Below are 14370 nucleotides of genomic sequence, written 5' to 3'. Positions count from 1 at the left end.
TTCGGGGATGTATCCCCAACGAAATCCGATTGTGCGAGAACTTGCTCGGGAGGATGAATCGATAAATGAGCATTTTCAATGCTCGGATGTGGCTCATCAAGGAACATGCCACCAAAGGTGATGGGGTTGCTGCAGACATGGCAAATAGCGATGTTAAGAGCATCCCTATACCTCTTGATCTCTGCTCGAAGCTTTTCATTTTCTTCCTTTAGAGACGTGAGTTCATGACTTTCACTTTGAACCTTCACTCGGGCCCGCTTGTTTTGAAACCAAAACCTGACCTTCAAGGGCTCCATTCCTAGCTTCCCGCTCAACACATTTTTTCGTTTCCCGTTCACGTAAGGGCACTCCTTGAAGGCAGCTTCGAGCTCTTTGATTTGATGTTTTCTTTTACGGGGTTGACTACGGCTGCTGCTGCTGCTGCTATTGTTGTTCTTTGTTATCGAGATCTTGAACTTCACCGCCAAGGGAGTTGGGTTTTACGGCCTCGGCTGGATCCGGCCTCGAAATTCAGCGGTTCATTCTCGGGGATGTCTAGGTTGGTTGCCTTCGGTAAGTGCTGGTAGCCTCCAAACATGTTGGATTGAAATACCTCTTACTGCCTTTTGTTCACTCTACTCTCCGCTGTATGCTTACTCTCTCCAAATTCTTTTGAGTAAACATGTATGTTCCGGAGCCTCCCTTTTAACGTGGATGAAAACCACCAAGCCAGTGCTTCTCCCAAGATTTCGTGTTTCCCGCTCTGTCTTCTTCATTTCCTTCTGACATGGTGGGACCCTCAAATCTTTTCTGCGGTATGCTTGTCCCTCTTTTAATATGGCAAGACCTTTAAGTCATTTCGCAACTTTTTCGAATTCGTGAGCCTCGAGATGGTAGATCCGTGATTCACGGACGAAACGTCTGTAGTTTTACCCGGATAATTAACTCGGCCCCCACAATAATTATTGTTATGACTTTTTCTATCCTTTAAATTAGGATTTAACGCCGAGACGATTATCGCTTTCATATCTTCATCTCCAATCTTCTAAGCACTCTTTCGCATCCACTCTTTTTCAGCAACTTCAGCAACAATGGCCTCCCTCCCCGCACTCGTCTTCTCGGCTGAGGTTTTAGCCCAATGGGAGAAACTTTATAATCTCCTAGGCCAGGGCTACTCTTATATAGCCAACCATCCGGAGGTCGAAACCGAAATCCGTCTCATGTTTACGGATATGGACACCGTTTCTATTCAAGGTACCAAGTTAGAAGAGGAATCTAGGATCTTCCCTACCCTCTTCACTAACTTCCTGGAGGCTTACAATCATGCTCATCAAGATGTTACTTTGGCCCATCTTGTGAGGGCACGCTATCAGGATCGGTCGGACAACTTGATGTTGGCTAGTCTTGTAGCCGACAATCATAAGAAGGCCCTTGACTATGGTAATGATCAAGTCTCACTGCTGATTCGTGAGAGGGGGAACTTGGTGGAACGTTTGGCCATGTCCCAGACCATCTTTGAGCGTGATCCGCTCAATATTGTTTTGAAATTCCAATGCACATGGCTGGAAGAAAGGATGTACGATCCGACCCTGGATATAGCTCGCGGGAGAATGCTGATCCATGACCTGGAATTTGCTGTCGAGTATCACGAGGACAAGGTAGCCAAGCTTAAAGAGAAATGTGAGCTCCTCCTCTTTAAGCTGGCGGATCTCGATTCTCGGAGTGATCGGTGTAGGCGGAGTATCAACCGTATGGAGAGTCGGTTGAACTCCTTTGTGATGCTCATTAGGGCTCGGTTTGGCTTTACGTTCCCACCCCGATAATCTGTTTGTAAGGTTTCCCGCTGAATGAAATGGATGCAAGTTTTTGCTCATTTGCGTTTTGCTTTCGCATTATTCCTTCTTCCATATGCTGACAAATTTTATCTTGGTCGTCATATATTTTTTTTGCAAGATAACCCCTTTACTTTGTGGATATGTAAATCTCACGCTCCCGATGGTCAATTCGGTTGGGCCGGAGAAACCCCCATTTGAAACAATCTCTCGGCAAACGAATGCCCGAATGTGAACAACTCGTGAATCTGTCTTCATATTATAACTCGATTATGAAATCATGAGAGTAAATCAAGTATAATATTTTATTATTTTTTTTTACAGCATCGGAACCGACCGGGTTGGTAAAGACACGACCATCCATCTCGGCTAGAATCAAAGCACCACCAGGGAGCACCTTCTTTACTATATATGGACCACCATAGTTTGGAGCAAACTTCCCTTCCGGGAGCGGGACTATTGGCAGCAATTTTCGCAAGACCAGGTTATTGATCCGAAAATATCGAGGCCGAACTTTTTGTTGAATGAATTAGCAACCCTCTCGCTGATAACACCGGCCATGACATATAACCTTAAGTCTCTTTTCATCGATCATATTCAATTGGCTCACCCTTTGCTGGATCCATTCAGCTTCAGTTAGCTCGGCTTGAGACAAGATACGTAAGGAAGGAATTTCCACTTCAACCGGTAGAACAGCCTCTGCTCCATATACAAGAGAATACGGGGTTGCCCCGGTAGATGTCCGGATCGAGGTTCGATACGCCATAAGTGCAAATGGCAACCTCTCATGCCAATCGCGATAATTTTCAGCCGTCTTTGCTAAGATTTTCTTAATGTTCTTATTGGCGGCTTCTCTTGCTCCATTCATCCGAGGACGATATGTGGAAGAGTTCGGATGCTTGATCTTGAACAATTCGTCCATCAGCTTGTTGTTTAAGTTCGAGCCATTGTCGGTGATTATGGCTTCAGGTGAACCGTATCGAGCAATGATATCCCGGCGGATAAATTTCACGATATTTCGTGCCGTGACCGCTAAATAGGATGCGGCTTCGATCCATTTGGAGAAATAGTCAATCGCCACTAAGATGAATCGATGGCCATTGGATGCTTTAAGGTTGATAGGGCCGATAACATCAATGCTCCACATAAAAAACGGCCATGGTTCGGATAATTGATGCAACTCGTTCGGAGGGACATTAATCTTGTCACCATGAATCCGACATTTGTGACAACTCCGGACATGCTGAACCGGGTTGGAAGTCCCATCATACTTCTCGAAGTCGGGCATCTTGAACTTCTCCGGTGCTGTGACCTTTGAAAAGATAAACAGGTCAATCTGGGGTATGTTGTGAGTCCCCTCAACCTCTCGGATCCTCTGTTCCATTTGGGCCAACAGCTTGGCCGCATCACCATTTAATCCGAGGGCCACGGGGCTGGCTTGAGGGATTGGGACTACGGGTGGCATGCTCGAGCTCACGCTTGTGATGATCACATCTTCTAGCGGCATTGTCTGATAGGGAGCAACTTACGGGGCTTTACCGGAGTTGTCCGCGGGAGGAATTAGAGCAGGAATGGTTAGCGGCGGGCTGGTGGTAGATGATTGAAGTTTGGCGGTGAAGGCGGCCATCATTTCCTCCATCTTTCGAGACATCATCCCTTCAAAGCGCTCGGTCAATGAGCCAAGTTTCTTGTCCAGGGCAGCACCGACGGTAGTGCTGATGTCGGCCATCTTCTTCGCGACCGATCGAGTAATATGTAGAGGATCTATGATAAATTACCTCTCATACGAAGAAAATGCCAATCACAAAGACATGCGCATGAATTGTGAGTTTAAATCTTATTCTATCTATCCAAAAGGCTTTTGCAAAGTGAAATGATGAACGAAACGACATGTCGCAGCCTCGCGCACGATCATCATGACTAGTCGCAACCTCGCGTACAATAGTCATGACTAGTCGGGTCCAATCACTTCGGCTTGGTTCGGTCGACAAGGGCAATTCTCATGCATCATAGCCTCACGTGCATAAGAACGACCCTTGAGCCATTTTTAAAAAAAAATTTCGGGATCCGGATGGGATAACCTTTAGCGAAGCCTTACCGCCAAGGTTAAAGGACCATCTAAATACCATCTTAAAACTATTAGTGTGACCCGGGTCCGGTCACGGGTTGTGTGCGATGTAGTGCAAAGACGATAAATCATGCATAACAATTAAAAGCAAACACCGCTTCAATGATTCAAAAGTTAAATCACAATTCCAATTCACCAAGCCCGCAAAACAAAGGGTTAGCCAATCACTCCTCCCCTTATAACTCCCAATCTGCAAAAACATTTAACACCTAAGAATGAGAATTCAACCAAAGTTTGCCAAATCAAGTGATTCCTTTTTCATGAAATTATCTGGCCTAAGTCCTCTTTGGGTCCCCAATGAGTCGCTAAGTCTGTCGCGACCTAGAAAAAATAAACGAGTTATTTTTCGGGCTAATGGATTACCGGATTAATTAATTAGATTAATTAACCTAGTTCGAGCTCTCCCAAGCTCTACCAAATCGCAACTTATGGTTCATGTGATTTTCTTGCAAAAGATTTTTTCATTTTTGGAGCCGCCACTAATCATTTTCGGTAGGTTGATTAGAAACCTAAATAAAATAGCGGGAGAACTATTTTATTTCTGCGAACCAGAGATTTTAAATTCGGGGATTTGGTTACGTCAAATTTCTTTAACGCCCTTTCGGTACCATTTTCATGAAAAATATTTGATTTGGCAATTTTGATGGATTTTACTTGAAATTCAAAGATGCAATTTTTTGGTTTTTTATCTTCTTTTTATGAGAATGTAAAACATTGAACTTTGTGCGATATACACCATGGATGATTTAGAAAGAAAGAAAACGCAGCCAAGCACGAGTATTTACAGAAATAAATTAACATGTAATAATGCTAAATTTTGGAACACGTGACATGTCTAAAATAAACAAACAAATGTTCAAACCAAACGATTACATTTTTGTAGATCGAGATGGAAAGGATTACCTTCTATTACACAAAATCTTACTCACATACACGTTATAGTTCCCTTCAAGATCTCGGAGCTGGAAGAACGCGGCTGTCGTCGAAAATGGCAAGCAATGGCGTTGTTGGGTGGCGAGAGGCGAAATATGTGTCGGGACTCGTCGAAGATGATGCTCGACTAAAACTCTTTTCTTCACTTTCGAATTTTCTCTTCTGATTTTTCGCAAGAACTCTTTTTTTCCTCTCTAAAAATTCTTCTCAAAAACTCTCTCAAAATTCTCTTAATTCTCTTCCACTCCCCTCCCTAAAACTCTTCTCAAGAGCTCTCTACCTTCTCTATCACCAAAATTCTCATCTACTTCCCCCTTCTAAAACTCTTCTCAAGAGCTCTCTCTTTTATAGGCAAAGTTCTTCATCTTTCATTCTTCACCTTCATTTCTTCACCTTCCATCTTCATCTTCTCTTCTTCATCTTCATTTCTTCACCTTCCATTTTCATCTTCCCTTCTTCATCTTCATTTCTTCACCTTCCATTTTCATCTTCCCTTCATTATCTTCCCTTCATCATCTTCCCTTCTTCATCTTCTTTTCATTATCTTCCCTTCATCATCTTCCCTTCTTCATCTTCTTTTGGTATTTGCAATACAGTCCCTGAAGTTCCAAGTATTTGCAATACAGTCCCTGAAATTTTAAGTATTTGCAATACAGTCCTTGAAGTTTCAAATCTTCTCGGTGTATTTTTCCATCCCGTGCCTAGTCTAGACGCATGCTAAATTAAGTATTCTGCTTGCCCGATTATATGCCAATGCAATGTACGCTAAAAATAAATATGTGAGATGATTTTTTTATAATTTTTATGCAAAAAAATAGATTAATCAAAATTTAGGCGTCAACAGGCAATCCTAGTGCACTGGGGGCGATCGCACTCAGTGCATCCCATTGCATCATCATAGCAAAATAAGTTTATCGTGTCGGTCATCGAGTGTCTCATTTTCGTCTGAGTAAGCACCACGGTGATGGTGTTACAACGTCGGCGATGCATCTCCAAATTGAGATCCTTTATCATGGAAGTGGTTTTATTTCGATGCCAGCCACATAGGTCGCATAGCATAGTACCTATTTTTACAAGCTAGCCGTATAGGCCACTTAATGCTCTGATGCCAATCGTATAAGCCGCATTGCTCATTTACTGTTTCGCAAACTAGCCACATCGACCACTTACTGTTTCCCCCGTGATTCAACCTTTAGCGCATCATTGTGAGAATCCAACACATCCATCAGACGTGCCGCCCTCGGTTTGTCGCCCTCGGACCGGCCAGATATGGAAATGTCACCACAAACAGCCGCCGAATGCTGTCTCTCACATAGCCACGCGTTGCCTCGGGAGAACAAGTTTTCTTGGCAGTGTTATATTTCATTTCAAACTCAACCTGACTTAACCATCTTGAGTTTAAGGGAGAATGTTAGTGATATTAGAATATCTAATTGATTTCATACATCCGTCAGGATTATGCATATAACTTCATTGATATTGCATATCTTGATTGATTATATTTGGTAAAAGAATACCTAGAGTGCCAATATTTGTATATGGTATTCACTTTGTTGTTGATCTCTTTTTTTAGATTACTTAAGTGTCAACTTTTTTTAAAAAAACTTATTTAAGTGCCAACTCCAGTGAGCTTCTTTAGAAATCACGCGTGGCTCGCTGGAGGATCCTAATCAGAAAAAAATTTAAAAATAATAAAAAAAATCCACGTAATACGAAAAAAATAAAAATAACCTAAAAATAACGAATTTTTTTTTTAAAAGGAAGTAGTTGCAGCAGCAAGAGGCCACCCCCCTCGGCCATCCTTCTCCCCTCACCAGCCATTGCCGGCGATGGTGGGGCAGCGGTAGCAAGGGTATAGCCCTCACCCTTCGCCCCTCGCCCTTGCAACCTCTTCTTTTTTATTTTTATTTTTATTTTTATTTTTTGGGTTATTTTTTGTTTAATTTTGATTTAAAAAAATTAATTATTTTTAAGTTTAAAAGTCCATGTGGACGTCCCATGGACTCTACGTGTATGCCACGTGGGTTGATTAAAAAAAATTGCCACGTAATATTAAAAAATTAAAAATAAACGACATGTAATTAGTTGGCTGGAATTTTTCATCGTTGGCACTTAAGTGATCGTATTTTCTCCGATTTGACGCTTAAGTGATACAAAAAAAAAAAATATTGACACCAAAGTGAGTACCGGTACACAAATATTGACATTCCAAGTGTCCTTTTGCTGATTATATTTGGTATTATTTTTGTCTTATTACTTTAGACAATCATTACAAGGAATATTAGGGATTTAAGGGACAATTCCACAAAATCTATCACTTTCTATACACGTTTAACGTCTTCCTTAAGCTTTGTAAGGAAAGGGTCTTATTCCACTACTTCAAATTTCACCTGGAAAATTGGTCGGAATTCGCCAACATTGCAAAGGACAAAGTTAACATTAATTGCACAACTGAAATTTTGAAAGCTTATGTCGAAACATAAACATGGTTTTCGGGAAAAAGACACTTTTGGCACCAAAAATTGTGTATAAAGATCACTTTGGTACCAAAAATTTCAATTGGATCACTTAACTGTCAAGTTTTTTGAAAAACGAACATTTCAATGCTAAGTCCGATTTGCTCTGCCGGAAATCTAACGTGGCATTATTTTACTATTATTTGAAGCCGACGTGGCTCCGGCGAGGTTTAGTGAGCAATTAAAAAAGGCAAAAATGGGAAAAAAAATGCTAAAACTAAAAATACAAACTTAATTAGTTTACAAAAGTAAAAAAAATTTAAAAAATGCAATTTTTTTAAAATAAATTGAAAAATTAGGTTAAATTAACAAAATAAAGTAAAAAATTTTAAATAAAGTGAGCGTTTGCAGGCGGTGAGGGCTTGCATAGCCCTCGCCACCGCCGCCCCATCGTCACCGGCAATCACCGACAGTGGTTGGGCATGGCTAGTAGGGGTTGCTGAGCCTTAAAGCCCTCGCCGCTTGGTTCTCTACCCAGAATTTTTTTTTAAAGTTTAAGGTTTTTTGTTAAATTTTTTAACTAATTTTTAATTTTATTTTTAAAAAAGTTTGTATTTTAAATGAATTTAATTTTAACTAATTTTTAAATTTGAATTTGATTTATTTTAATTTATTTTAAAGTGTAGAAGTCCACGTGGCAACCCACATGGATTTATTTATTTTTTTAAAATGTCATTTTTCATTAAAAAATAATTATTAATTACATGTGGCAATTTTCGCTAGAAATTCTCATTAGAGGTACCAAAGTGATCCTTTTGTCTCTAACTTGGTATTAAAGTGATCCGATTGAAACTTTTGGTACTAAAGTGATTTCCGTACACAACTTTTTCGCACTAAGTGTTCTTTTGCCCACGGTTTTCATTGAAACTAAAACTTGAATTAATAGGAAATAACAAGTCCAATCACAAACTAAGACCTAACCTAAATGTAACGAAGTGAAGAATTGAGAAAGGAATTGTAATATGTGTATCCTTTTCTATATCAGAATGTATTGTACAAAGAGGCTATTTCTAATATAACATCATAGCTAATGAAAAGGAAAAGAATGATACTAATTCTATTTTCCTAGAATGTACAAGATTACTTCCTTCATTCAAGGATTTGATTGTCTCAATTCCTTCTCAATTGAGGGCATAATCCATGCATATCTCCAACACTAAAACTAAAACGAAAATCAGACTGAAAAATAATGTAAGAATAAAACCAAAGCAAAAAGAAACAATTTCAGTGAAACCAGAGAGTTTAAACTGCACCCGGATCAAAATTCTATGTTCTGGTTACAAGAAGCAGAGAAGGACAAGTAAAATGAGTAAATCGTTCAGTTTATGAACCAAGAAGAACAAATCACTGGTCTGACAAAGGTGAGTTTCCTTAATTGTGGAACTAGCATCCACACGCATGCGCATGGAATTCACCAAAAAATTCTCCTACGCCATATTTGTTTCATGAAGAAAATGGCATTGTGATGTAGTCTTGCCATTAGGTTTAGAATCCTGCCAACAGGTCAGCTAGAGATATGCCTCTTGGGTTCATGTATAGTGCGACTATCCTTGGTTTAGGTATTGTTCCCCAATCGTTGTTATACCAAGTACTTCTTGACGAGCTCTAATATGATCCCAAAACCAGCGTTAGATAGGGAAGATCATTCATCACGATACAAGTTTCAACCCTTCGAACGATTTCGGGCATGGCCAACTCCCACAGTGTAACAGGCTGTATGTACAAGAGCACAAGCCTTGTGTCTTTGTCTGGCCAAGTTTTCCATGTCTCCGACCCGTAGTCTATCGTCTAGGAGGAATGACACTAGTTCTTTAGTAATCTCTGGTCAATAGAATTTCGCTTCTCAATCAGCAACTAGTTACAAAGCACGAGCCATTATGGAAGATTCTTTCGATTTCTAAATTGAAAATAGACTACACTTATGAAATTATTCCATGATAAAGGTAAAATTTGTATCCCTTAAGTGTTGTAAATGCACCTTTTGATGCATACCGTTGTTAAAAAAACAAGCGATCCAACAATTTACTAAACAGAATATTGACATTTATGTACTTAAATTGATGTGACTTACCCACGGGAAGATCAGTAAAGAATTAAATTTATCGTTCAAGAAGTACGATAGAGATTACTACCACATTCAAGTCACACAATCTAGTGTCTCTCAGCTTCAATTATACCCAATAACTCACAAAAGAATCATCTCTTCATCGCATAAAAGCATTTACAATAATTATTACAAATTTGTTGGCTTCAAAGAACTTGCAATTTCTTCGTGGTATAATTCATGAGCATGTCGCACAATTGATTGTTACATTCAAAAGCTCATCTTCTCGTTAATGTGCAAAAAGCCAACCTCTTATATATATATTTGGATTAATGTAAACAACCATTTTAGCCGACTTAAACTAAAACAATTGAAAAGCTCGAGTCCCCGTCACCAATGCCCAAGCGCGGGACCCCGGTAGCCATGCCCCGATCCCCAACAGCTGGGCTCGGGTTCATCGAGGACAGGCCCAGGTCCCTTGATGCCGAGCTGGGGACTCAGGCATCCGAACCCAATGTCTGAGTTTATACTTGAGAGCTTTTCCTGAAATGCGTGTTTCATGATTTTGCTACGACAAACATTAAAGAATCACTTTTCTATAGTTGGGAAGTCTTGTGGGCATCGCAACTCAATTAAGACGTGAAAGCATTAGTCTCCGTCGGTGCAGGGCACGGTTTTCTCAAGCTTATCTTGAGAACTGAGAGCAGTGAGAGTCCGTTATTACAAGTGCACCGAACCTTACCAAATGCTTTAAAAGCCAACGTAATCGACACACAAGTTCAGAACGAAAATGGCGGCTCAACATACTTCCAAATTATTACATGACTAATATGCGATAAAATTAACGTACAATGCAGAAACATCGTATTTTCTGGGTGATCTATATTGTCTTTAGTTTATGCGAAACGGCGACTATAGTCCTCAGTCTCGATCTGATGGAGTACCTGAAAGAATTTATTGTTTTTGGTCGTGGGGCGACGTTCCTTAACTACTTCTGCTACTCTCTGTATCTGTCATTGGCGATTTCTTTTTTACAGCAAGGGTGACATAATATGGAGTTCTTTTACAAAAAGTTGGCTCCTGCAGAATCCGATATTGGATCCAAGGATACATCTGAAGAAAGATAACTCAGCTTGCTATGGAAGAGACTCTTGGGTGATTCATCGGCAACCCGTATTACTTACATATATCTTTTGTGGTTGCTCAAGACACTCTTTTTGATCACTTAGGGTGCGCATGAAAACACTTCAGAAATTGCATTTCTCTACCAAAAGCTCATCTCGCAGAGAAATGTGTTTGATAAAATCCTGATCGAAGTAGAAATCCGTTTGGTAAAAAAATTGACTTCTAGTAGGATTTTTCACTTCCGGCAAGATTTTTCACTTCTGATAGGATTTTTGGCCAATTTTGAGAAGTAAAAAATTTTAACTTTTCGGCTCCGGAATCACTTCTTGGACCACATCCGCCTTCGCCGACCACCATTGCTGTGACCGCCGGCCGCCGACCGCAGCTGCTGCAGCTGCGGCCTACCGCCCCCGACCACCGCCAACCGCCGCCGATCGCCGCCGACCACCGCCATCGACCGCCGCCGCCACCGACCACCGCGACCACCGCCATCATGGCCACCAACCACCACCGCCGAAGATTTTGTTAATAATGTTTCAAAAGTAGAAATTTTCAACCGTTATCAAACGAATTTTTCTGATCAGAAGTCAATCTGGAGCAGAAATGGAAAAATCAACTTCTACTTTTGAAGAAAAATAGAGAAATCAACTTCTGATCATAAGTTGATTTCTCATGGAGAAGTGTTTTCATGCACACCCTTAAACCTCATGAAACGGGCCAAATTGCTACCATGAGTATCGGAGATGGACCCCCTTTTCAATGGAGGCACAATTCTTAGACAGACTCCATGCACGATCCGATGACAACGTGAAGTGCTGAGGCGAGAGGGCTCAAACAATATATGGCTCTCAGTAGACTTGTAAGATGACAAAAAGGGGCCGGAATAAACTGGACCACACATAATATATGGGCAGTCTCACGATACGGGCCGACACTAATGAGGACATCAGTTCATTACAAGTGAGAAAATTTGCAATATTTCAGAGTCTTGCCTCAATGAGAGGCCACACATTGTATGATTACTCATAGTACTTCCTTTAGAAGGTTATACATATCAAATATGTATAGTCTAACATACGTATCGACTCTTAGATAAATTGATTCACATTCGTGAAAGTAAATATGCTGACAGTGTTAGAGTTATCCTAATGTGGGCTTATATTAATTGGGATTGTAATAATTAACTTGGTCTAATAAAGATTTGATATAAAGATTCTTAATGGACTTAATATGAGCCTGGCTAGTGTGGGCCGAGTTCGGCCCGGCCCGTGATGAGAAGGCCCGCCAGAAACTCTATAAATAGCGCTCAGTCCCTCCTCTAACCCTTAAGGATTCAAAAATCACTTCACATAAAGTTCGGACAGAAAGTGAAGGGCGTCTCATCGAGCCGGTCACTCGAAGGGTAATAGAGGAGAAGATCTAGAGCTTCGGATCATTATGATTCCGTCCGAAGTACAATGGACTCGAAATCGTGTGCACAAACTCTTTATTTTCTCCGTATAGAGTTCTATTTCTAGCTATGGTGATCCCGGGTTAGCAGCATTAAGGTTTATAGCGGCCAACAGTTGGTATTAGAGCGGTTCCATAGTCTAGATTTGAAACGTTCGGTTTTTGCTTATTTCCGAAAATTTGGACGGATGAAAGTTGAATTTTATTGCATATTCGAAATCAGCTCGACGTTCTGAGCATTTTCGGGGGTGGCCGGCCTCGGCAGGATGCCGCACGCGCGCCACGCGCTACCGCCTTGATGGAACGGCGTGGGCCACGCGCAGCATGCGCGGCACGTGTGCGCCAGGTGGTTGCCGCCCGTGCGTGTGACACGTGTTGCGGCGGGCGACGGGGTGGGTCCACGTGGCCGTTGACGTCATGATGACGTCAACAGGCTACCGCCTCTACGTCCGGGTTGAACCGGGTCGACCCGACCCGGATCCGGAGACCCGACTCGTTGACCGGGTCAACCCGACCCGTTGACCGTTGACCGATTCGACGGGTCAATGGTCGGACCGGAAACCGGTCAGACCGGGTTTAGGTGGACTGATCAAACCGGTCGACCGGTCGTTGGACCGGGCCGAGAGGGCCAGCACGTGCATGGCACGTACGGCGCGTGAGGCCCACGCGCCGAGGCTTTAGGCGGCACGTGTGGGCGCGTCCGAGTTCCGTTTGGGGCGTTTTTGGTACCGGCGTGCTCGTATGAAGATTCTCTACATCGTGGAATATTTATTTTAAATATAGAGCTTTTAAGGATTGAAAAATGCATAAAAAAAACCCTATATACGAGTATTTCTAGGGGTATTTTTGGCATTTTTCTCGTATTTCCATATAGTTTCGGAAATACTAAGGCTAGCTCATATGAGTATGGCCACATACAGAATGTGTAGAGTATTCTAAAGTATTGGCATGTATAAAGGTTAACATGCATCAATAAATGAAGCAATATCATTGGCATCGTTTGTGATTTTAATGACAATTGCCCATGTCTTTAAGTTTAAAATTACATATATATGATAAAGGTGAGACATAAAGACTATATCCTTGATATGAGAGAGTTTCAAAGATTCAATTAGGTCGTGACCGCCAAAGTGGCACACTTGATTGAGTTTGAGAAATATCGGTCTCGTATTATGGTGGGATGTCTCCTATTCTAATGCATGATCATACTCCCAAAGGAGGTGATTGTGTATTAATTATGGAGGGATACATGTACAGCATGTGGTTAAAGATTGACTAATCCTAGTGGTTCATCTACCCAAAGGTGGTGATTCACGAAGATTGGAATATATTCCGATGACCGCCGACATGTGGAGAGTTTACAATCGCACGTTATACAATCTGCCCAAAGGTGATTGTATGATGGTACATGTAACTCTCTAGTTGTGTACTTATACGGTTTTTTAAGTTACACAAGACTCACTTGATGTTGATTATATGCACTGCTTGTTTTTCCAGTCACCTTCTCTGTGAACGGTAGCTCCATTACGATTGAGGTTCTTCATGGTTCAAATTTTAAGAAATGGAGAGAGGATTTTCTGTTTGCTATGGAACCGACGGATGTTCATGTGGCTCTTTATGAAGATAAGCCAGCTAATCTCATTGAGACCAGTACAACAATTGAGATGGCACGTTTTGCCGCTTGGGAAAAGAGCAACAGGATATGCTTGTTATCAATGAAGCGATCCATACATGAACATTTAAAGAGTAGTCTCGCAGTTGATTGTACTGCGAAAGAAATTATTGAAGTTTTGATGGCCAGAAACCGAGTATCATCTAATGCTGAGGTTGGAACACTTGTTTAGGTACTTTTTAACATGAAGTATAATATGGGTGCAGGAGGAGTTAGGGATTATATCCCGAGAATGCTGGATTTGCAAACAAAACTTAAGATTCTAGGTATTATAATTCCCGATGCCATTATGGTACATCAAGCCTTGAGCACCCTTCCCCCTGAGATTGGTATGATCAAGACCGGTTTCAACACACAAGATGAGACTTGGTCTATTAATGATTTGATAGCCAAGGTGGTGGCGTAAGAAGAAAAGCTGAAAAAGGAAGGAGGGCATTACGCCATGGTTGCCTCCAGTTCTGGCACTAAGAAAGGTAAGGGGTTCAAACTTCGTACTCGTAGAGGAACTCATCTTGCCACCGGTTCATCCGACAAGACGGGTCATAAGAAGGCGTCCTTTAAGAAGGATAATGATCGTTGCTTCTTCCGTAAGAAGAGAGGTCACAAGAAAAAGGACTGCTTCAAATATAAGAATTGGCTATCCAAATGTGAGGATGCAGGTATTGATTCTTTGGCATTTGTTTGTGAATCCA

The 14370-nt window shown here is 41.4% G+C and overlaps 1 protein-coding gene across 1 annotated transcript; it reads left to right on the top strand.

The window, feature by feature from the left end:
• Positions 1-13341: 13341 nt before the first annotated feature.
• Positions 13342-13850, top strand: LOC125315393. The gene is made up of 2 exons (XM_048280097.1): positions 13342-13396; positions 13504-13850. Exons 1-2 carry the CDS (start codon positions 13342-13344, stop codon positions 13848-13850), a joined length of 402 nt encoding a protein of 133 aa, XP_048136054.1.
• The last annotated feature ends 520 nt before the right edge of the window (positions 13851-14370 follow it).

The sequence above is a fragment of the Rhodamnia argentea genome, chromosome 6 (genome assembly GCF_020921035.1).
Source record: "Rhodamnia argentea isolate NSW1041297 chromosome 6, ASM2092103v1, whole genome shotgun sequence".
NCBI classification, from domain to species: Eukaryota; Viridiplantae; Streptophyta; class Magnoliopsida; order Myrtales; family Myrtaceae; genus Rhodamnia; species Rhodamnia argentea.
Note: the sequence above shows the minus strand (reverse complement) of the source record. Positions and strands in the feature narration are given on the sequence as shown.